Source organism: Pseudophryne corroboree, chromosome 4 (assembly GCF_028390025.1).
Source record: "Pseudophryne corroboree isolate aPseCor3 chromosome 4, aPseCor3.hap2, whole genome shotgun sequence".
Classification (NCBI taxonomy): Eukaryota; Metazoa; Chordata; class Amphibia; order Anura; family Myobatrachidae; genus Pseudophryne; species Pseudophryne corroboree.
Genome location: NC_086447.1, coordinates 928,329,619 through 928,352,406, shown reverse-complemented (window position 1 = coordinate 928,352,406; position 22,788 = coordinate 928,329,619). Strand labels below are relative to the sequence as shown.

At 47.4% G+C, this 22,788-nt stretch overlaps 1 protein-coding gene across 3 annotated transcripts in view; it reads right to left on the bottom strand.

Moving 5' to 3' along the window:
* Positions 1–3,574: 3,574 nt before the first annotated feature.
* The window catches only part of TATDN3 (TatD DNase domain containing 3), a 36,171-nt gene continuing 16,957 nt past the window's right edge, over positions 3,575–22,788 (bottom strand). For all 3 annotated transcript variants that reach the window (XM_063919055.1, XM_063919053.1, XM_063919054.1), the window contains one exon: positions 3,575–3,729. In XM_063919055.1, the coding sequence (XP_063775125.1) occupies positions 3,589–3,729 (141 nt within the window). In that variant the 3' untranslated portion in view covers positions 3,575–3,588. The remainder of the gene's footprint in view (positions 3,730–22,788) is intronic.

Genomic DNA, 22,788 nt, shown 5'->3' with positions numbered 1-22,788 from the left:
CCTCAACAAAAAGCTATAAAAGATATTGCACCAGGTCAAGGGACCCTCAGGCGATAGCTATGGACGCTCTGGTAACACCGTGGGTGTACCAGTCGGTTTATGTGTTCTCCCCTCTGCCTCTCATACCAAAGGTACTGAGAATAATAAGAAGGCGAGGAGTAAGAACGATACTCGTGGATGGCCAAGAAGAGCTTGGTACCCAGAACTTCAAGAATTTATATCAGAGGACCCATGGCCTCTGCCACTCAGACAGGACCTGCGGCAGCAGGGGCCCTGTCTGTTCCAAGACTTACCGCGGCTGCGTTTGACGGCATGGCGGTTGAACGCCGGATCCTGAAGGGAAAGGGCATTCCGGAGGAAGTCATTCCTACGCTTACTAAAGCCAGGAAAGAGGTTACAGCAACTCATTATCACCGCATATGGCGAAAATATGTTGCATGGTGTGAGGCCGAAAGGGCCCCAACAGAGGAATTTCAACTAGGTCGATTTCTGCATTTCCTGCAAGCAGGAGTGACTATGGGCCTTAAATTGGGTTCCATTAAGGTACAGATCTCGGCTCTGTCGATATTCTTTCAAAAAGAACTAGCTTCAGTACCTGAAGTTCAGACATTTATAAAAGGAGTGCTGCATAGTCAGCCCCCGTTTGTGCCTCCTGTGGCACCTTGGGATCTCAACGTGGTGTTGAGTTTCTTAAAATCACATTGGTTTGAACCACTAAAAACCGTGGATCTGAAATATCTCACGTGGAAGGTGGTTATGTTATTGGCCTTGGCTTCTGCCAGGCGAGTATCAGAATTGGCGGCTTTGTCTTGTAAAAGCCCTTATTTGATTTTCCATATGGATAGGGCAGAATTGAGGACTCGTCCCCAGTTTATCCCAAAGGTGGTGTCAGCGTTTCACCTGAACCAGCCTATTGTGGTGCCTGCGGCTACTAGGGACTTGGAGGACTCCAAGTTGCTAGACGTTGTCAGGGCACTGAAAATATATGTTTCCAGAACGGCTAGAGTCAGAAAATCTGACTCGCTGTTTATCCTATATGCACCTAACAAGCTGGGTGCTCCTGCTTCTAAGCAGACTATTGCTCGTTGGATTTGTAGTACAATTCAGCTTGCACATACTGTGGCAGGCCTGCCACAGCCAAAATCTATCAATGCCCATTCCACAAGGAAGGTGGGCTCATCTTGGGCGGCTGCCCGAGGGGTCTCGGCTTTACAACTTTGCCGAGCAGCTACTGGGTCAGGGGCAAACAGGTTTGCAAAATTCTACAAATTTGATACCCTGGCTGAGGAGGACCTGGAGTTCTCTCATTCGGTGCTGCAGAGTCATCCGCACTCTCCCGCCCGTTTGGGAGCTTTGGTATAATCCCCATGGTCCTTACGGAGTTCCCAGCATCCACTAGGACGTCAGAGAAAATAAGAATTTACTCACCGGTAATTCTATTTCTCGTAGTCCGTAGTGGATGCTGGGCGCCCATCCCAAGTGCGGTTTCTCTGCAATACTTGTACATAGTTATTGTTAACTAAATCGGGTTATTGTTGAGCCATCTGTTGAGAGGCTCTATTGTTTCATACTGTTAACTGTGTTTCATATCACGAGTTGTACGGTGTGATTGGTGTGGCTGGTATGAGTCTTACCCGGGATTCAAAATCCTTCCTTATTGTGTACGCTCGTCCGGGCACGGTACCTAACTGAGGCTTGGAGGAGGGTCATAGTGGGAGGAGCCAGTGCACACCAGGTAGTCTAAGATCTTTCTAGAGTGCCCAGCCTCCTTCGGAGCCCGCTATTCCCCATGGTCCTTACGGAGTTCCCAGCATCCACTACGGACTACGAGAAATAGAATTACCGGTGAGTAAATTCTTATTTTTAATTTAGGATTATTACATCTTTGAAAATGAAGCGCCATTAATTACTCGTCTTTATCTGCCCTCCACAACCTCTCCCTAGAAGTGTGGCAATAACCTTACACGTAACTACATTCTGGAGTGACTTACCCATTTATAATATTCTTACCCAAGGTTTGTTCCGTACTGTTTATTCATTGTGCAAATATCAACGGAGAACTTTCTTCTTCTTATGATGGTTTAGTGCAAAGGGTTCTCCAGGACTCCTGCCGCCTAATGAGCACATAAGGGGGGTCATTCCGACCCGTTTGCACGCAGCGGTTTATTGCTGCGGTGCGAACAGGTGCGGAATGCACAGCAGTGCGCGACGTTGCTGGTTACGTCGCGTCTAAAGAAGGAAGCGGTCGCAGAGCGGACCGCAAAGAAGATTGACAGGAAGAAGGCTTCCTGGGCGGATCCGGACCGTTGGAGCTGTTTTCGGGGAGTGGTAAGGAAAACGCAGGCGTGTCCAGGAGAACGGAGGGCGGATGTCTGACGTCAGAGGCGGCTCCAGTATCGCTGAGATCGACGCACAGGGTAAGTATGTCCAGGGCTAGTCTACTTGTGCTTGAATTTTTTTTAGCTTAGCAGGGCTGCACAAGCGATCGCACCCCTGCTAAGCTAAAATACACTCCCCCATAGGCGTGGACTAGTTGATTGCAGCAGCAGCAAAAAGTTTCTCTCTGCGATCAACTTGGAATGACCACCAAGGTCTGATGCTACTGGTGAATATTCTGTAAGATGTTTCTCTGATGCTTATATGAGACTATAATAGAATAAAACAACCTATTTGCAAATACTGCAAAAAAAAATGATGTCATCGCACGTGTGTGTACAAAACACCTAATTGTGCACGGCCCACGCCCCGGCTCCCGCTGCGTGCTCCATGCACATTGTGATGTACCCGCGCTTGTCTCATTCATCTTTCTTGCCGGAATAAGCACCTTACACAGACTTTACTCTTTTGAAACCTTCCCAGTAAATGATTTTATTACTAGATATTTGAGGATCACATACACAGAGGGAGAAGACTCGCCATGTTATCCACGAGGACCTCAGGGCTTATCAGTTCCCGATATGGTGAAATATTACTGATCAATAAACCTCTGGCCCATGTATGTGCCCCTGTATACATATACCACACACTCGTCCCTTATAGACAGGGCTCTTTTCTCTATAAACCAACAATTTTCTTATTCTAAGCATGACAGCGGTCTAACCACGGTTTAACGTGGACCCTTCTATTTTAAAGATGTCTCAGATCCTCTTCCAGCGACCCGAGATCTCCTGTGAGGTTTTTTAAAAATAAAATAAAAATTAGCTCTTGGTGGTTTCATGTTTCCAAGTAATAAAACTCCACTAAGAACTAAAACTGTAGAACCGCCCTTATTCCTAACAAGAAGAACTGAAGGGGCAAACGGCCCACCCCAAGCTCTCCAGCTGGCCTGGAGCCAGACGTAAGAGGGTATACCATGTACCATCTTCTCCCTCCGTATCTCAAGTGGGTAAATGTGTGCCTACACCCAGACGAGTGGGGCACTTACTCTTCTGTCAGCCCCACTCTATACAGCTGGGGTAGGAGCAGCGTCTGTGGCTGCCGGCTCCTAGCAGATTTCTCAGGAGAATAGCGGTGACCAGCCGGCAGTACCAGACACGGGCTACTATCTCACGTTATATATAATCCCACACAGAGATTAAATCATTCTCTTTATTTGTGGATATGTAGCAGTCTAGGGAACAGTCTGAGTGCGTTCTTCGTCGTGACTTCAATCACCGTTTCCAGAGAGACTCCTTTCACCTTGGCTATGTACTCCGCAGAAAACGTTATGTTTTTTGGTTCATTTCTTACCTGCGAGACGAAGGAAAAAGCGACAGTTTGGTGAAATTGCTGTCTGTCATATGATTTCAAGCAAGTATATATATATATAATTTATAGCACAGCTGTGAAACATAAATATATATATAAAATCATTGAAATCATAAATCATCCACCTGGGTGCTTTTGTATATAGGGGGTCATTCCGACCCGTGCGCACGCAGCGGTTCTAACGTGTCAGGAATGCGCGGCGTTGCTCTGTCGCCGGGCAACGACGCTGACAGAGAAGAAAGCGGTCGCATCGGCGACCGCAAGAAGATGGACAGCAAGAGGGGCATCAACTTACCGCTTGCTGACGTTTTTGGGGATTGGTAAGTAAAACGCAGGCGTGTCCAGGACAACGGAGGGCGGAGGTGTGACGTCAAAGCCGGAACCTGCAGCGCTGGATCCGTCGCACAGTGTAAGTATGTCTAGGGCTACTCTAGTTTTGAGTGAAACTTTTTTAGCATAGCAGAGCTGCACAAGCGATCGCAGCCCTGCTATGCTAAAATACACTCCCCCATAGGCGGAGATTAGTTGATCGCACCAGCAGCAAAAAGTTGCTACTTGCGATCAACTCGGAATGACCCCCATAGAGAGGATACAGAGGAGAACCCACACTACTTCACAATAAGGTGGATTAGACTCGGGATCTGTCTCTGAATTTGACCCTCACAGTCTTTATCATACGCCATTGGGTCACAAGTGAATTGACACATACACATTAAGATCCGAATGCCCAAGTATTGTTCACCCGTTTCTAGTACATAGAAGGGTGCCTTATATACGGCAAGACACACCCCTGATGAAGTCTCTTAAGAGACGAAACGCGTCGGATTATTTGTCTCTATTGTGACTGTCCAGTTACAAGACTAAAAGGAAGAGTCAATAAGGATATTGGTCCGAGTATTGTAAAACTTGCTGCTGTTATTATATTTTTTTTACGTATTTTAGATAAATATTTGTATCAAGTGGAACCACTGTTTACTTTTTGTATTATATAAAAAATTGTTTCTTTTTGTATGAACAATATATTCCACCAATAGGTGGTAAGGATTGATGGAAGTTATCGTCTAGAACCGCAGGGCGCCAATACACGATTGTCTTATTTCTATCTTTAGTTAGTTCTTTCTAACAGGGAACTTAGAGCCTAATTCAGAGTTGATCGCAGCAGCAAATTTGTTAGCAGTTGGGCAAAACCATGTGCACTGCAGGGGGGGCAGATGTAACATGTGCAGAGAGAGTTAGATTTGGGTGGGGTGTGTTCAAACTGAAATCCAAATTGCAGTGTAAAAATAAAGCAGCCGGTATTTACCCTGCACAGAAACAATATTTCTCATACGTCCTAGAGGATGCTGGGGTCACCATAGAACCATGGGGTATAGACGGGATCCGAGCGCCAGGCTCCCACACGCAGCACTACAGGGTGCAGGGCGCGGGAAGGGGCCCCCTGGGCAGCTAAAAATTCCTCAAATTCCACTGGCAAGAGGGGACATTAGTGCTAAGGCACTGTCCTAACCCCCGCCAGTATAATTGAAAATAAGCGGGACAGAAGCGCGCCATTAAGGGGGCGGAGCTTCTTCCTCACTGCTCACACTACGCTTGGCGCAATTTCCTCTCCGCTGGCTGCAGAGACGCTGGTCCTTCCTCTCACTGCTGACACAAGTAACGGGGGGGGGGGGGGGGGGCACAGTATAATTTGGTGCAATATACTTGATAAGTACAGCGCTACAGGTCTGGGGCAATTTCTTAGTAGTTTCAGACCCGTTGATTTGGCGCGGGGTTATGAGCTGGCAAATCCCCTCTGTGTCTCTCTGACAGACTTTACTGTGGGTCTGTCCCCTATATGCCCGGTGTGTCTGTGGGTGTTTATTACACGTGTGTCGACATGTCTGAGGCTGAATGCTCTTCCCAGGAGGAGGCTGTATTAGGGACACAAACGGCTGTCGGGGTGACCCTGTCGGCACCGCCGACGCCTGATTGGGTAAATGTTTTGAATGCCTTGAATGCTAATGTAGCTCATTAGTAAGAGGCTAGATAAGTCTGAGTCTCAGACCCAGACATGGAAGAAATCTGTGGAGGATATGTTATTACAAGTTCAGGTCCCCTCGGGGTCACAAAAACGTACGTTTACCCAGTTGGCAGACACTGATACAGACACGTACACTGATTCCAGTGTCGACTATAGCGATTCCAGATTGGATCCAAAATTGGCAAAGAGCATTCAGTACATGATTGTGGTGGTTAAAGAGGTATTATATATCACTTAGGACCCGGCTGTTCCGGATAAAAGGGTCTGTATGTATAAGGAAAAGAAACCTGAGGTAACGTTTCCTCCCTCTCATGAACTGAACACGCTATTTGAAAAAGTCTGGGAAAGCCCTGACAGAAAGTTTCAGATTCCCAAAAGGATTCTTGTGGCTTATCCGTTTCCCTCTGGGGATAGGGAAAAGTGGGAATCGCCCCCCATGGTAGACATCGCATTTGTCTAAAAAGGTGGCTCTCCCGTCACCTGACACGGCGGCCCTTAAGAACCCTGCAGATTGTAAACAGGAAAATACGTTAACATACGTTTATGCGACCACAGGTACGCTACTCAGACCGGCCATTGCATCTGCGTGGGTGAGTAGTGCTATTGAAAAGTGGGCAGATAACTTGTCATCTGATATAGATGCCCTAGATAGTAATAGCATCCTCTTGACGCTGGGTTATATCAAGGACGCTGCAGCGTACCTAAAGGAAACTGCGAGAGATATTGGCCTTTTGGGATCAAAGGCCAATGCCATAGCAGTCTCAGCTAGGAGAGCATTGTGGATTCATCAATGGAATGCAGATGCTGACTCCAAGAATATAAAGGTGGTGTCTTCTTTGGTGACGGCCTCGCAGATTTGGTATCTACGGCTACCGTGGGTAAATCATCCTTTTTGCCTTATGTTCCTCCACAACAAAAGAAAGCACACCACTATCAGATGCAGTCCTTTCGGCCCAATAAATACAAAAAAGGGCGAGGTTCTTCCTTCCTTGCCACTAGAGGAAGGGGAAAGGGTAAAAGATCACCAGCCGTGGCGGGTTCCCAGGAGCAGAAGTCCTCCCCGACTTCTGCCAAATCCAGCGCATGACGCTGGGGCTCCTCTGCGGGAGTCCGTACCGATGGGGGCACATCTCAAACTCTTCAGTCAGTTCTGGGTTCGTTCGGACCTGGACCCATGGGTTGTACAAATAGTATCCCAAGGGTACAAACTGGAGTATCAAGACGTTCCCCCTCACCGATTTTTCAAATCGGCCTTACCAGCTTCTTTTCCGGACAGGGAGGTGGTATGCGCCGCAATACAAAAATTGTGTCAAAATCAGGTCATCGTCAGAGTTCCCCAGTCACAACAGGGAGAAGGCTTTTATTCAAGCCTGTTTGTGGTCCCGAAGCCGGATGGCTCGGTCAGACCAATCCTAAACCTGAAGTCCCTAAATTTTTACCTACAGAAATTCAAATTCAAGATGGAGTCTCTCTGAGCAGTGATCTCCAGTCTGGAGGAGGGGGATTTTATGGTGTCGGTGGACATAAAGGATGCCTACTTGCATGTTACTATTTATCCTCCGCATCAGGCTTACCTGAGATTTGCAATTCAGGATTGTTATTACCAGTTTCAGACGTTGCCGTTTGGTCTGTCCACGGCTCCGAGGATTTTCACCAAAGTGATGGCGGAAATGATGGTTCTCCTTCACAAGCAAGAAGTCACGATTATCCCGTACTTGGACGATCTCCTGATAAAGGCGAGATCCAGGGACCAGTTGGTGCAAAACATTGCACTCTCCATGACAGTTCTTCAGCAACATGGTTGGCTCCTGAACTTGCCAAAATCACAGTTGATTCCGAAGACGCGGTTGTCGTTTTTTGGGAATGATACTGGACACAAAACTACAGAGAGTTTTTCTTCCAGTGGAGAAGCCTCTGGAACTTCAGAGTCTGGTTAAACAAATTCTGAAATCAGCAAGAGTGTCAATCCATCAATGCATTCGGTTGCTGGGGAAGATAGTTGCGGCCTACGAGGCCATTCAGTTTGGCAGATTCCATGCCAGAGTGTTTCAGTGGGACCTGTTGGACAAGTGGTCCGGATCCCACCTGCACATGCACCGAAGGAATATCCTGTCTTCCAAGATCAGAATATCACTCCTGTGGTGCCTGCACAGTTCTCACCTCCTAGAGGGGCGCCGGTTCGGGATCCAGAACTGGATCCTAGTGACCACGGATGCAAGTCTCCGAGGCTGGGGAGCAGTCACACAGGAGGAAAACTTCCAAGGAAGATGGTCAAGCCAGGAAACTTGTCTCCACATAAACGTTCTGGAGTTAAGGGCCATTTACAACGGCCTTGTGCAAGCGGAACATCTTCTTTGCAATCTGCCCGTACTGATCCAGTCGGACAATGTTACTGCAGTAGCGCACATAAACCGCCAGGGCAAAACAAAAAGCAGAGCGGCGATGGCAGAAGCCACAAAGGTTCTCCGCTGGGCGGAAAAGCATACAAGCGCTCTGTCAGCAATCTTCATTCCAGGAGTGGACAACTGGGAAGCAGACTTCCTCAGCAGACACGATCTCCATCCAGGAAAGTGTGGCCTCCATCAAGAGGTCTTCACAGAAGTGACGAGTCATTGGGGAATTCCTCAAATAGACATGATGGCATCTCGTTTCAACAAGAAGCTTCAGAGGTATTGTTCCAGGTCGAGGGATCCTCAAGCAATAGCAGTGGATGCTCTGGTGACACCATGGGTGTTTCAGTCGGTGTATGTGTTCCCTCCACTTCCTCTCATTCCAAAGTTCTAAAGATCATAAGAAGAACAAAGGTTCAAGCGATCCTCCTTGTCCCAGACTGGCCAAGGAGGGCTTGGTATCCAGATCTTCAGGAATTGCTCATAGGAGATCCCTGGCCTCTTCCTTTACGCGAGGATCTGTTACAGCAAGGGCCGTGCGTGTATCAAGACTTACCGCGGCTACTTTTGACGGCATGGCGGTTGAACGCCAAATCCTAGCCCGAAAGGGTATTCCCAGTGAAGTCATTCCCACACTTCTTCAGGCCAGAAAAGGAGTAACGTCGAAACATTACCACCGTATTTGGAGAAAATATGTGTCTTGGTGCGAATCCAAGAAGGCTCCTACGGAAGAATTTCAGCTAGGACGTTTTGTCCATTTTCTACAAGCAGGTGTGGATGCGGGACTAAAGTTGGGCTCAATTAAAGTTCAGATTTCAGCCTTATCGGTTTTCTTTCAAAAGCAATTGGCCTCCCTTCCAGAAGTTCAGACTTTTGTGAAAGGTGTGTTGCACATCCAACCCCCATTTGTGCCCCCAGTGGCACCATGGGATCTTAACGTGGTGTTGCAGTTCCTTCAATCACATTGGTTTGAACCTTTACAGAAGGTGGAATTGAAGTTCCTCACTTGGAAAGTGGTCATCCTGTTGGCTTTGGCATTTGCAAAGCGGGTGTCTGAGTTAGCGGCTTTGTCCCACAAGAGCCCTTATTTAATCTTCCATGAAGATAGAGCAGAGTTGAGGACTCGTCAGCAATTTCTGACGAAGGTGGTTTCATCTTTCCACATGAACCAACCTATTGTGGTGCCAGTGGCTACTGACGCCTTGGCCAAGTCAAAGTCTCTGGATGTGGCCAGAGCTTTGAAAATTTATGTCGCCAGAACGGCTCCAGTTAGGAAAACGGAGGCTCTGTTTGTCCTGTATGCTCCCAACAAGATTGGGTGTCCTGCTTCCAAGCAAACCATTGCATGCTGGATCTGTAATACGATTCAGCAGCCTCATTCCACGGTGGGATTACCGACCGTTGCCCAAATCGGTAAAGGCCCATTCCACTAGGAAGGTGGGCTCGTCCTGGGCGGCTGCCCGGGGGGTCTCGGCTTTGCAACTATGCCGAGCAGCTACTTGGTCGAGTTCAAACACTTTTGCAAAGTTTTACAAGTTTGATACCCTGGCTGATGATGACCTCAGGTTTGGTCAATCGGTGCTGCAGAGTCATCCGCACTCTCCCGCCTGGTTTTAGAGCTTTGGTATAACCCCATGGTTCTATGGTGACCCCAGCATCCTCTAGGACATGGGTCTTCAACCTGTGGCCCTCCAGCTGCTGTGAAACTACACATCCTATCATGCCCTGCCACAGTTTTGCTATTAAGGTATGCTAAAACTGAGGCAGGGCATGCTGGGATGTGTAGTTCCGCAGCAGCTGGAGGGCCGCAGGTTGAAGACCCATGCTCTAGGACGTATGAGAAAATAGGATTTTAATACCTACCGGTAAATCCTTTTCTCTTAGTCCACAGAGGATGCTGGGTGCTTGTCCCAGTGCGTACTGTATCTGCAGTTTGTAGTTGTGGTTATACACATGTTGTGTTACGTTTATGTTCAGCCTGTTGCTGAAATTGTTCATGCCGTTGGCTTGTGTTCTGTTGAATGCCATGTTGTGCGGCATGCTTGAGGTGTGAGCTGGTATGAATCTCTCCTTAGTTTAACAATAAGTCCTTTCCTCACAATCTCCGTCTCCCTAAACACAGTTCCTATAACTGGAGTCTGGAGGAGGGCCATAGAGGGAGGAGCCAGTTCACACCCTTTGAAAGTCTTAAAGTGCCCATGTCTCCTGCGGATCCCGTCTATACCACATGGTTCTATGGTGACCCCAGCATCCTCTACTGACTAAGAAAAGGATTTACTGGTAGGTATTAAAATCCTATTAACTTACCCAAATCTAACTCTCTCTCTCTGCACGTTACATCTGCCCCACCTGCAGTGAACATGGTTTTTCCCATTAGCTAAGAAATTTGCTGCTACGATCAACTCTGAATTACCCCCTTAGTGTAATACAGCTGCTCACTACTACTTGCATAGATTGGAATATGTACTTTAATAGCGCAAAAGAGAGTACTGTATGTATGTATATATTAGAGATGAGCGGGTTCGGTTTCTCTGAATCCGAACCCGCCCGAACTTCATGTTTTTTTACACGGGTCCGAGCGACTCGGATCTTCCCGCCTTGCTCGGTTAACCCGAGCGCGCCCGAACGTCATCATCACGCTGTCGGATTCTTGCGAGGCTCGGATTCTATCGCGAGACTCGGATTCTATATAAGGAGCCGCGCGTCGCGGCCATTTTCACACGTGCATTGAGATTGATAGGGAGAGGACGTGGCTGGCGTCCTCTCCGTTTAGAAATTAAAATAGATAGGAGAGTGAGAGTGAGACACTTCATTTACTTACTGGAGCTTAGGAGGAGTTATACTAGTGACTGATGACCAGTGACCTGACCACCAGTGCAGTTTTATAATTTATTATTATTTAATAATCCGTTCTGTTCTTGTTCTCTGCCTGAAAAAAACGATACACAGTGACTCAGTCACACTCACATACCATATCTGTGCTCAGCCCAGTGTGCTGCATCATCTATGTATAATATCTGACTGTGCTCACACAGCTTAATTGTGGGGGAGACTGGGGAGCAGTTATAGGTTATAGCAGGAGCCAGGAGTACATATTAAACAGTGCACACTTTTGCTGCCAGAGTGCCACTGCCAGTGTGACTGACCACTGACCACTGTGACCAGTGACCTGACCACACTGACCACCAGTATAGTATATTGTGATTGAATGTCTGCCTGAAAAAGTACACTCGTCGTGTGACTTGTGTGGTGTTTTTTTATTCTATAAAAATTAAAAAACTCATTCTGCTGACAGTGTCCAGCAGGTCCGTCATTATATAATATATACCTGTCCGGCTGCAGTAGTGATATATATATATTTTTTATATCATTATTTATCATCCAGTCTATACTAGCAGCAGACACAGTACGGTAGTTCACGGCTGTAGCTACCTCTGTGTCGGCACTCGGCAGTCCATCCATAATTGTATACCACCTACCCGTGGTTTTTTTTTTCTTTCTTCTTTATACATACTACATCTCATTATCATCCAGTCTATATTAGCAGCAGACACAGTACAGTACGGTAGTCCACGGCTGTAGCTACCTCTGTGTCGGCACTCGGCAGTCCATCCATAATTGTATACCACCTACCCGTGGTTTTTTTTTCTTTCTTCTTTATACATACTACATCTCATTATCATCCAGTCTATATTAGCAGCAGACACAGTACAGTACGGTAGTCCACGGCTGTAGCTACCTCTGTGTCGGCACTCGGCAGTCCATCCATAATTGTATACCACCTACCCGTGGTTTTTTTTTTCTTTCTTCTTTATACATACTACATCTTATTATCATCCAGTCTATATTAGCAGCAGACACAGTACAGTACGGTAGTCCACGGCTGTAGCTACCTCTGTGTCGGCACTCGGCAGTCCATCCATAATTGTATACCACCTACCCGTGGTTTTTTTTTCTTTCTTCTTTATACATACTACATCTCATTATCAACCAGTCTATATTAGCAGCAGACACAGTACGGTAGTTCACGGCTGTAGCTACCTCTGTGTCGGCACTCGGCAGTCCATCCATAATTGTATACCACCTACCCGTGGTTTTTTTTTCTTTCTTCTTTATACATACTACATCTCATTATCATCCAGTCTATATTAGCAGCAGACACAGTACAGTACGGTAGTCCACGGCTGTAGCTACCTCTGTGTCGGCACTCGGCAGTCCATCCATAATTGTATACCACCTACCCGTGGTTTTTTTTTTCTTTCTTCTTTATACATACTACATCTCATTATCATCCAGTCTATATTAGCAGCAGACACAGTACAGTACGGTAGTCCACGGCTGTAGCTACCTCTGTGTCGGCACTCGGCAGTCCATCCATAATTGTATACCACCTACCCGTGGTTTTTTTTTTCTTTCTTCTTTATACATACTACATCTCATTATCAACCAGTCTATATTAGCAGCAGACACAGTACGGTAGTTCACGGCTGTAGCTACCTCTGTGTCGGCACTCGGCAGTCCATCCATAATTGTATACCACCTAGTCCTACCCGTGTTTTTTCTTTTCTTTCTTCTTTATACATACTACATCTCATTATCATCCAGTCTATATTAGCAGCAGACACAGTACAGTACGGTAGTCCACGGCTGTAGCTACCTCTGTGTCGGCACTCGGCAGTCCATCCATAATTGTATACCACCTACCCGTGGTTTTTTTTTTCTTTCTTCTTTATACATACTACATCTCATTATCAACCAGTCTATATTAGCAGCAGACACAGTACAGTACGGTAGTCCACGGCTGTAGCTACCTCTGTGTCGGCACTCGGCAGTCCATCCATAATTGTATACTAGTATCCATCCATCTCCATTGTTTACCTGTGGTGCCTTTTAGTTGTGCCTATTAAAATATGGAGAACAAAAATGTTGAGGTTCCAAAATTAGGGAAAGATCAAGATCCACTTCCACCTCGTGCTGAAGCTGCTGCCACTAGTCATGGCCGAGACGATGAAATGCCAGCAACGTCGTCTGCCAAGGCCGATGCCCAATGTCATAGTACAGAGCATGTCAATCCAAAACACCAAATATCAGTAAAAAAAGGACTCCAAAACCTAAAATAAAATTGTCGTCGGAGAAGCGTAAACTTGCCAATATGCCATTTACCACACGGAGTGGCAAGGAACGGCTGAGGCCCTGGCCTATGTTCATGGCTAGTGGTTCAGCTTCACATGAGGATGGAAGCACTCAGCCTCTCGCTAGAAAACTGAAAAGACTCAAGCTGGCAAAAGCACCGCAAAGAACTGTGCGTTCTTCGAAATCCCAAATCCACAAGGAGAGTCCAATTGTGTCGGTTGCGATGCCTGACCTTCCCAACACTGGACGTGAAGAGCATGCGCCTTCCACCATTTGCACGCCCCCTGCAAGTGCTGGAAGGAGCACCCGCAGTCCAGTTCCTGATAGTCAGATTGAAGATGTCAGTGTTGAAGTACACCAGGATGAGGAGGATATGGGTGTTGCTGGCGCTGGGGAGGAAATTGACCAGGAGGATTCTGATGGTGAGGTGGTTTGTTTAAGTCAGGCACCCGGGGAGACACCTGTTGTCCGTGGGAGGAATATGGCCACTGACATGCCTGGTGAAAATACAAAAAAAATCAGCTCTTCGGTGTGGAAGTATTTCAACAGAAATGCGGACAACAGGTGTCAAGCCGTGTGTTGCCTTTGTCAAGCTGTAATAAGTAGGGGTAAGGACGTTAACCACCTCGGAACATCCTCCCTTATACGTCACCTGCAGCGCATTCATAATAAGTCAGTGACAAGTTCAAAAACTTTGGGCGACAGCGGAAGCAGTCCACTGACCAGTAAATCCCTTCTCTTGTAACCAAGCTCACGCAAACCACCCCACCAACTCCCTCAGTGTCAATTTCCTCCTTCCCCAGGAATGCCAATAGTCCTGCAGGCCATGTCACTGGCAATTCTGACGAGTCCTCTCCTGCCTGGGATTCCTCCGATGCATCCTTGCGTGTAACGCCTACTGCTGCTGGCGCTGCTGTTGTTGCTGCTGGGAGTCGATGGTCATCCCAGAGGGGAAGTCGTAAGCCCACTTGTACTACTTCCAGTAAGCAATTGACTGTTCAACAGTCCTTTGCGAGGAAGATGAAATATCACAGCAGTCATCCTGCTGCAAAGCGGATAACTGAGGCCTTGACAACTATGTTGGTGTTAGACGTGCGTCCGGTATCCGCCGTTAGTTCACAGGGAACTAGACAATTTATTGAGGCAGTGTGCCCCCGTTACCAAATACCATCTAGGTTCCACTTCTCTAGGCAGGCGATACCGAGAATGTACACGGACGTCAGAAAAAGACTCACCAGTGTCCTAAAAAATGCAGTTGTACCCAATGTCCACTTAACCACGGACATGTGGATAAGTGGAGCAGGGCAGGGTCAGGACTATATGACTGTGACAGCCCACTGGGTAGATGTATGGACTCCCGCCGCAAGAACAGCAGCGGCGGCACCAGTAGCAGCATCTCACAAACGCCAACTCTTTCCTAGGCAGGCTACGCTTTGTATCACCGCTTTCCAGAATACGCACACAGCTGAAAACCTCTTACGGCAACTGAGGAAGATCATCGCGGAATGGCTTACCCCAATTGGACTCTCCTGTGGATTTGTGGCATCGGACAACGCCAGCAATATTGTGTGTGCATTAAATATGGGCAAATTCCAGCACGTCCCATGTTTTGCACATACCTTGAATTTGGTGGTGCAGAATTTTTAAAAAAACGACAGGGGCGTGCAAGAGATGCTGTCGGTGGCCAGAAGAATTGCGGGACACTTTCGGCGTACAGGCACCACGTACAGAAAAAAGAAAGAGTGGGAGCGCAGAATGAATCCAAAATATTGTTTTATTTAAAATATTAATATGTCATCCACATAAAAATGCAATACATGAACTAGCCTAAGAATAAACAATTGATATTATATAAATGTAAACGAGACTGCCATATCTCCTAAACAAATATGAATAAAAAACCTTTAATAAACCCTAGTTAGGGCTGCATTAATGCTTCATGAAAATCAGCCGTGCGTCCACGAGCTGAAATGATTGTAAAAAGGAGACTGATAAAAAGTGCCTCTGTTATAAGTCACTGTCCTCCTTATACACAATAGAATCTCATTGGTAAAGAGTGTCCCAGTACTGGACTTGCGGACAACCGTGCTGTAGTATTATGTGGCAAATGGATAGTGATGGTCAAATTCACTTTGTGGTATATCACCTGATGTAGAAGCCTCTCCGTCAAAGGCGCTGTACTGAGCCGGGTTTGCAGCGGCTCTGTGCAGTGAACGTACAGCTGGTCTCGTCACCGGTGAACCATCCAGATGAACACGGTTGTTTAATTCTGCTGAAGGATGCTGTACCAGTCTGGATATGCAACAGTGTAAAAAGACTGGAGCAGCAGATTCTCCGGCCGCTGGTGGAAAAATCCGTATTAATCGCGTTTCTCGGCCCACAACGCTGGCCGTTTCATTCATCATTTCCTTCTGATGAAACGGCCAGCGTTGTGGGCCGAGAAACGCGTTAAGGTACTCCTTTGAAGGACCTCATTTGGACTGCTATATTCTCCTGACACCCTGTGAGCCGCATGCATCGAGTGGACCGTAGCCGCAATTAATACGGATTTTTCCACCAGCGGCCGGAGAATCTGCTGCTCCAGTCTTTTTACACTGTTGCATATCCAGACTGGTACAGCATCCTTCAGCAGAATTAAACAACCGTGTTCATCTGGATGGTTCACCGGTGACGAGACCAGCTGTACGTTCACTGCACAGAGCCGCTGCAAACCCGGCTCAGTACAGCGCCTTTGACGGAGAGGCTTCTACATCAGGTGATATACCACAAAGTGAATTTGACCATCACTATCCATTTGCCACATAATACTACAGCACGGTTGTCCGCAAGTCCAGTACTGGGACACTCTTTACCAATGAGATTCTATTGTGTATAAGGAGGACAGTGACTTATAACAGAGGCACTTTTTATCAGTCTCCTTTTTACAATCATTTCAGCTCGTGGACGCACGGCTGATTTTCATGAAGCATTAATGCAGCCCTAACTAGGGTTTATTAAAGGTTTTTTATTCATATTTGTTTAGGAGATATGGCAGTCTCGTTTACATTTATATAATATCAATTGTTTATTCTTAGGCTAGTTCATGTATTGCATTTTTATGTGGATGACATATTAATATTTTAAATAAAACAATATATTGGATTCATTCTGCGCTCCCACTCTTTCTTTTTTCACACTTACTTTGATCCATTGTTGGGGCAGCCCGCCCACAACTGGTGAGCAGCCGTCTGAATCCAACCACATATAGTGTGTGTATTGTAGAGCGCCAATCTTTTGTATATACCACGTACAGAAGACTGGAGCACCACCAAAAACTACTGAACCTGCCCTGCCATCATCTGAAGCAAGAAGTGGTAACGAGGTGGAATTCAACCCTCTATATGCTTCAGAGGTTGGAGGAGCAGCAAAAGGCCATTCAAGCCTATACAATTGAGCACGATATAGGAGGTGGAATGCACCTGTCTCAAGCGCAGTGGAGAATGATTTCAACGTTGTGCAAGGTTCTGATGCCCTTTGAACTTGCCACACGTGAAGTCAGTTCAGACACTGCCAGCCTGAGTCAGGTCATTCCCCTCATCAGGCTTTTGCAGAAGAAGCTGGAGACATTGAAGGAGGAGCTAACACGGAGCGATTCCGCTAGGCATGTGGGACTTGTGGATGGAGCCCTTAATTCGCTTAACAAGGATTCACGGGTGGTCAATCTGTTGAAATCAGAGCACTACATTTTGGCCACCGTGCTCGATCCTAGATTTAAAGCCTACCTTGGATCTCTCTTTCCGGCAGACACAAGTCTGCTGGGGTTGAAAGACCTGCTGGTGAGAAAATTGCCAAGTCAAGCGGAACGCGACCTGTCAACATCTCCTCCTTCACATTCTCCCGCAACTGGGGGTGCGAGGAAAAGGCTCAGAATTCCGAGCCCACCCGCTGGCGGTGATGCAGGGCAGTCTGGAGCGACTGCTGATGCTGACATCTGGTCCGGACTGAAGGACCTGACAACGATTACGGACATGTCGTCTACTGTCACTGCATATGATTCTCTCAACATTGAAAGAATGGTGGAGGATTATATGAGTGACCGCATCCAAGTAGGCACGTCACACAGTCCGTACTTATACTGGCAGGAAAAAGAGGCAATTTGGAGGCCCTTGCACAAACTGGCTTTATTCTACCTAAGTTGCCCTCCCACAAGTGTGTACTCCGAAAGAGTGTTTAGTGCCGCCGCTCACCTTGTCAGCAATCGGCGTACGAGGTTACATCCAGAAAATGTGAAGAAGATGATGTTCATTAAAATGAATTATAATCAATTCCTCCGCGGAGACATTGACCAGCAGCAATTGCCTCCACAAAGTACACAGGGAGCTGAGATGGTGGATTCCAGTGGGGACGAATTGATAATCTGTGAGGAGGGGGATGTACACGGTGATATATCGGAGGATGATGATGAGGTGGACATCTTGCCTCTGTAGAGCCAGTTTGTGCAAGGAGAGATTAATTGCTTCTTTTTTGGTGGGGGTCCAAACCAACCCGTCATATCAGTCACAGTCGTGTGGCAGACCCTGTCACTGAAATGATGGGTTGGTTAAAGTGTGCATGTCCTGTTTATACAACATAAGGGTGGGTGGGAGGGCCCAAGGACAATTCCATCTTGCACCTCTTTTTTCTTTAATTTTTCTTTGCGTCATGTGCTGTTTGGGGAGGGTTTTTTGGAAGGGACATCCTGCGTGACACTGCAGTGACACTCCTAGATGGGCCCGGTGTTTGTGTCGGCCACTAGGGTCGCTTATCTTACTCACACAGCTACCTCATTGCGCCTCTTTTTTTCTTTGCGTCATGTGCTGTTTGGGGAGGGTTTTTTGGAAGGGACATCCTGCGTGACACTGCAGTGACACTCCTAGATGGGCCCGGTGTTTGTGTCGGCCACTAGGGTCGCTTATCTTACTCACACAGCTACCTCATTGCGCCTCTTTTTTTCTTTGCGTCATGTGCTGTTTGGGGAGGGTTTTTTGGAAGGGACATCCTGCGTGACACTGCAGTGCCACTCCTAGATGGGCCCGGTGTTTGTGTCGGCCACTAGGGTCGCTTATCTTACTCACACAGCTACCTCATTGCGCCTCTTTTTTTCTTTGCGTCATGTGCTGTTTGGGGAGGGTTTTTTGGAAGGGACATCCTGCGTGACACTGCAGTGACACTCCTAGATGGGCCCGGTGTTTGTGTCGGCCACTAGGGTCGCTTATCTTACTCACACAGCTACCTCATTGCGCCTCTTTTTTTCTTTGCGTCATGTGCTGTTTGGGGAGGGTTTTTTGGAAGGGACATCCTGCGTGACACTGCAGTGCCACTCCTAGATGGGCCCGGTGTTTGTGTCGGCCACTAGGGTCGCTTATCTTACTCACACAGCTACCTCATTGCGCCTCTTTTTTTCTTTGCGTCATGTGCTGTTTGGGGAGGGTTTTTTGGAAGGGACATCCTGCGTGACACTGCAGTGACACTCCTAGATGGGCCCGGTGTTTGTGTCGGCCACTAGGGTCGCTTATCTTACTCACACAGCTACCTCATTGCGCCTCTTTTTTTCTTTGCGTCATGTGCTGTTTGGGGAGGGTTTTTTGGAAGGGACATCCTGCGTGACACTGCAGTGCCACTCCTAGATGGGCCAGGTGTTTGTGTCGGCCACTAGGGTCGCTTAGCTTAGTCATCCAGCGACCTCGGTGCAAATTTTAGGACTAAAAATAATATTGTGAGGTGTGAGGTATTCAGAATAGACTGAAAATGAGTGGAAATGATGGTTTTTGAGGTTAATAATACTTTGGGATCAAAATGACCCCCAAATTCTATGATTTAAGCTGTTTTTTAGGTTTTTTGGAAAAAAACACCCGAATCCAAAACACACCCGAATCCGACAAAAAAAATTCGGTTAGGTTTTGCCAAAACGCGGTCGAACCCAAAACACGGCCGCGGAACCGAACCCAAAACCAAAACACAAAACCCGAAAAATTTCCGGCGCTCATCTCTAGTATATATATATATATATATATATTTCTTCTGAATGGTATATATTATGGTAAAGCTTCATCAGCAGAAATGACCAGCATGGCGCTCACAGGTTTTGAGGGAAAGTAATCTATTGAAGCCCCATGACAGCGACGTTTCTGGGCTGCGTGGATATTTCTACACATGGACGACGGGTCTGTTCAGCATTACAGCGTCCCTCCCTGCTCCTGCCGCCTGCAGACCCTGATAATACATGTACTGTGATAGGACAGTAACACATGTCACAGTAATAACAGGGCAGCAGGGACTGCGGGAAGCCGGGCCTCAGGCAAAAGCTCTAAGTACCGCAGAGTCCCCAGGATTCTGACAAGTACCCTAGTGCTATATTATATGTAAGGCGATGACATATTAGCACTGTACATATAGAAACATAGAATGTGACGGCAGATAAGAACCACTTAAGCCCATCTAGGTAACCTCAACCCTATTTGATCCTTAGTTCTCAGTAAGGATATTCATAGGGTAAAAAATGACAGCCACAGAGACATGAAACAAGTGATAAAGTTCAGCCTGATCCAATTCCTGAGATACAGACCAGACTGTGCTAGAAGCACCACAGCAGAGAGCGACAGGCAGGAAAGAGGAACTGCATGGGTTTTGAATGAACACTATGGATAACACTAGAAGAATGAACACTATGGATAACCCCATCATCACTTATTATTAATAATAATAATAGTGATTTAATGAGCGAGTGCCATTATATTACACACATTCGTTGCATCTGCTGCACTGCAGCAGGTAGGTGGCCAGTGTTGACTTAGTGAAGAACTTAGAAGAAGCATTAGTCAGTTGTCCCACTACCCAGTGGAAACAGGAGACACACAGACGTGTTGAATCGGATCCACCCTTTCAGCCATCTGAGTGCATATAATATAAGTGGCCATAAAACATTGCTGACATTTCCAAGTGGAAATTTACACTGTGACCAGGCTGCTGTGAATTTGCAATGCAAACTAGCCACATGTAAATCATCGGTATCTCTGTGTCTGCTTCATAGAGCACAGCAGCTGTCACAGGCAATGCCTGGCAGACCAAATCACGTCGCAGTAATCTCTGGCTGGCTCTGTCCCCAGACACAGGGCAAATGGAATGAACAAAGGTGACGGGAGGTGAAAATAGTTATCAAGATTCTACACGTAACAACACAGAGCTCAGCTGTATATATCTATCTCATATTAATGACATCATAGACGTGTAGTGATAGTGGTCACAAAAAATCAGCTATAAACTATGAATAGTTCAGCTCAGCTAAAAGTACGCTGCAATTCATTAAAGAGAGCCAAGGTAGCTCACAGATCTACAGAGTCCAGATGTAAGTTAAAAGGCTGGGACTACCTTCACTTGAGTTGCTGTGACATCACTGGACTTTTTCCTATGTATGAATCCACCTAATCCAGATAGTGTATTTCTGCACAGCTGTCACTCCCACATGCATGCTTAGATAGAGAAGCACCTCCCCTCCTGCATGCTTAGACAGAGAAGCATCTCCCTCTTGCATGCTTAGATAGAGATACTCCTCCCTCCTGCATGCTTAGATAAGCACCTCCCTCCTGCATGCTTAGATAGAGAAGCACCTCCCTCCTGCATGCTCAGATAGAGAAGCATCTCCCTCCTGCATGCTTAGATAGAGAAGCACCTCCCTCCTGCATGCTTAGAGAAGCACTCCCTCCTGCATGCTTAGAAAAGCACCTCCCTCCTGCATGATTAGAGAAGCACCTCCCTCCTGCATGCTTAGCTAGTGAAGCACTCACTCCTGCATGCTTAGAGAAGCACCTCCCTCCTGCATGCATAGAGAAGCACCTTCCTCCTGCATGCTTAATTGGAGAAGCACCTCCGTCCTGCACGCTCAGATAGAGAAGCACCTCCCTCCTGCATGCTTAGATAGAGAAGCACCTCCCTCCTGCATGCTTAGATAGAGAAGCACTCCCTCCTGCATGCATAGAGAAGCACCTTCCTCCTGCATTCTTAGATAGAGAAGCACCTCCCTCCTGCATGCTTAAATAGAGAAGCACCTCTGTCCTGCACGCTCAGATAGAGAAGCACCTCCCTCCTGCATGCTTAGAGAAGCACTCCCTCCTGCATGCTTAGAGAAGCACTCCCTCCTGCATGCTTAGATAGAGAAGCAACTCCCTCCTGCATGCTTAGAGAAGCACTCCCTCCTGCATGCTTAGAGAAGCACTCCCTCCTGCATGCTTAGATAGAGAAGCAACTCCCTCCTGCATGCTTAGAGAAGCACCTCCCTCCTGCATGCTTAGAGAAGCACCTCCCTCCTGCATGCTTAGAGAAGCACCTCCCTCCTGCATGCTTAGAGAAGCACCTCCCTCCTGCATGCTTAGAGAAGCACCTCCCTCCTGCATACTTAGAGAAGCACCTCCCTCCTGCACGCTCAGAGAAGAACCTCCCTCCCGCATGCTTAGAGAAGCACCTCCCTCCTGCATGCTTAGAGAGAAGCACTCCCTCCTGCATGCTTAGATAGAGAAGCACCTCCCTCCTGCATGCTTAGATAGAGAAGCACTCCCTCCTGCATGCTTAGCGAAGCACCTCCCTCCTGCATGCATAGAGAAGCACCTTCCTCCTGCATTCTTAGATAGAGAAGCACCTCCCTCCTACATGCTTAAATAGAGAAGCACCTCCGTTCTGCACGCTCAGATAGTGAAGCACCTCCCTCCTGAATGCTTAGATAGAGAAGCACCTTCCTCCTGCATGCTTAGAGAAGCACCTCCCTCCTGCACGCTCAGATAGAGAAGCACCTCCCTCCTGCACGCTTAAAGAAGCACCTCCCTCCAGCATGCTTAGATAGATAAGCACCTCCCTCATGCACGCTTAGAGAAGCACCTCCCTCCTGCACGCTTAGAGAAGCACCTCCCTCCTGCATGCTTAGAGATGCTCCTCCCTCCTGCACGCTTAGAGAAGCACCTCCCTCCTGCATGCTTAGAGAAGCACCTCCCTCCTGCACGCTTAGATAGAGAAGCACCTCCCTCCTGCATGCTTAGAAAAGCACCTCCCTCCTGCATTCTTAGAGAAGCACTCCCTCCTGCATGCTTAGAGAAGCACCTCCCTCCTGCATGCATAGAGAAGCACCTTCCTCCTGCATGCTTAGAGAAGCAACTCCCTCCTGCATGCTTAAATAGAGAAGCACCTCCGTCCTGCAAGCTCAGATAGAGAAGCACCTCCCTCCTGCATGCTTAGATAGAGAAGCACCTCCCTCCTGCATGCTTAGATAGAGAAGCACCTCCCTCCTGCATGCTTAGAGAAGCACCTCCCTCCTGCATGCTTAGATAGAGAAGCACCTCCCTCCTGCATGCTTAGAAAAGCACCTCCCTCCTGCATGCTTAGAGAAGCACCTCCCTCCTGCATGCATAGAGAAGCACCTTCCTCCTGCATGCTTAGAGAAGCACCTCCCTCCTGCATGCTTAAATAGAGAAGCACCTCCATCCTGCAAGCTCA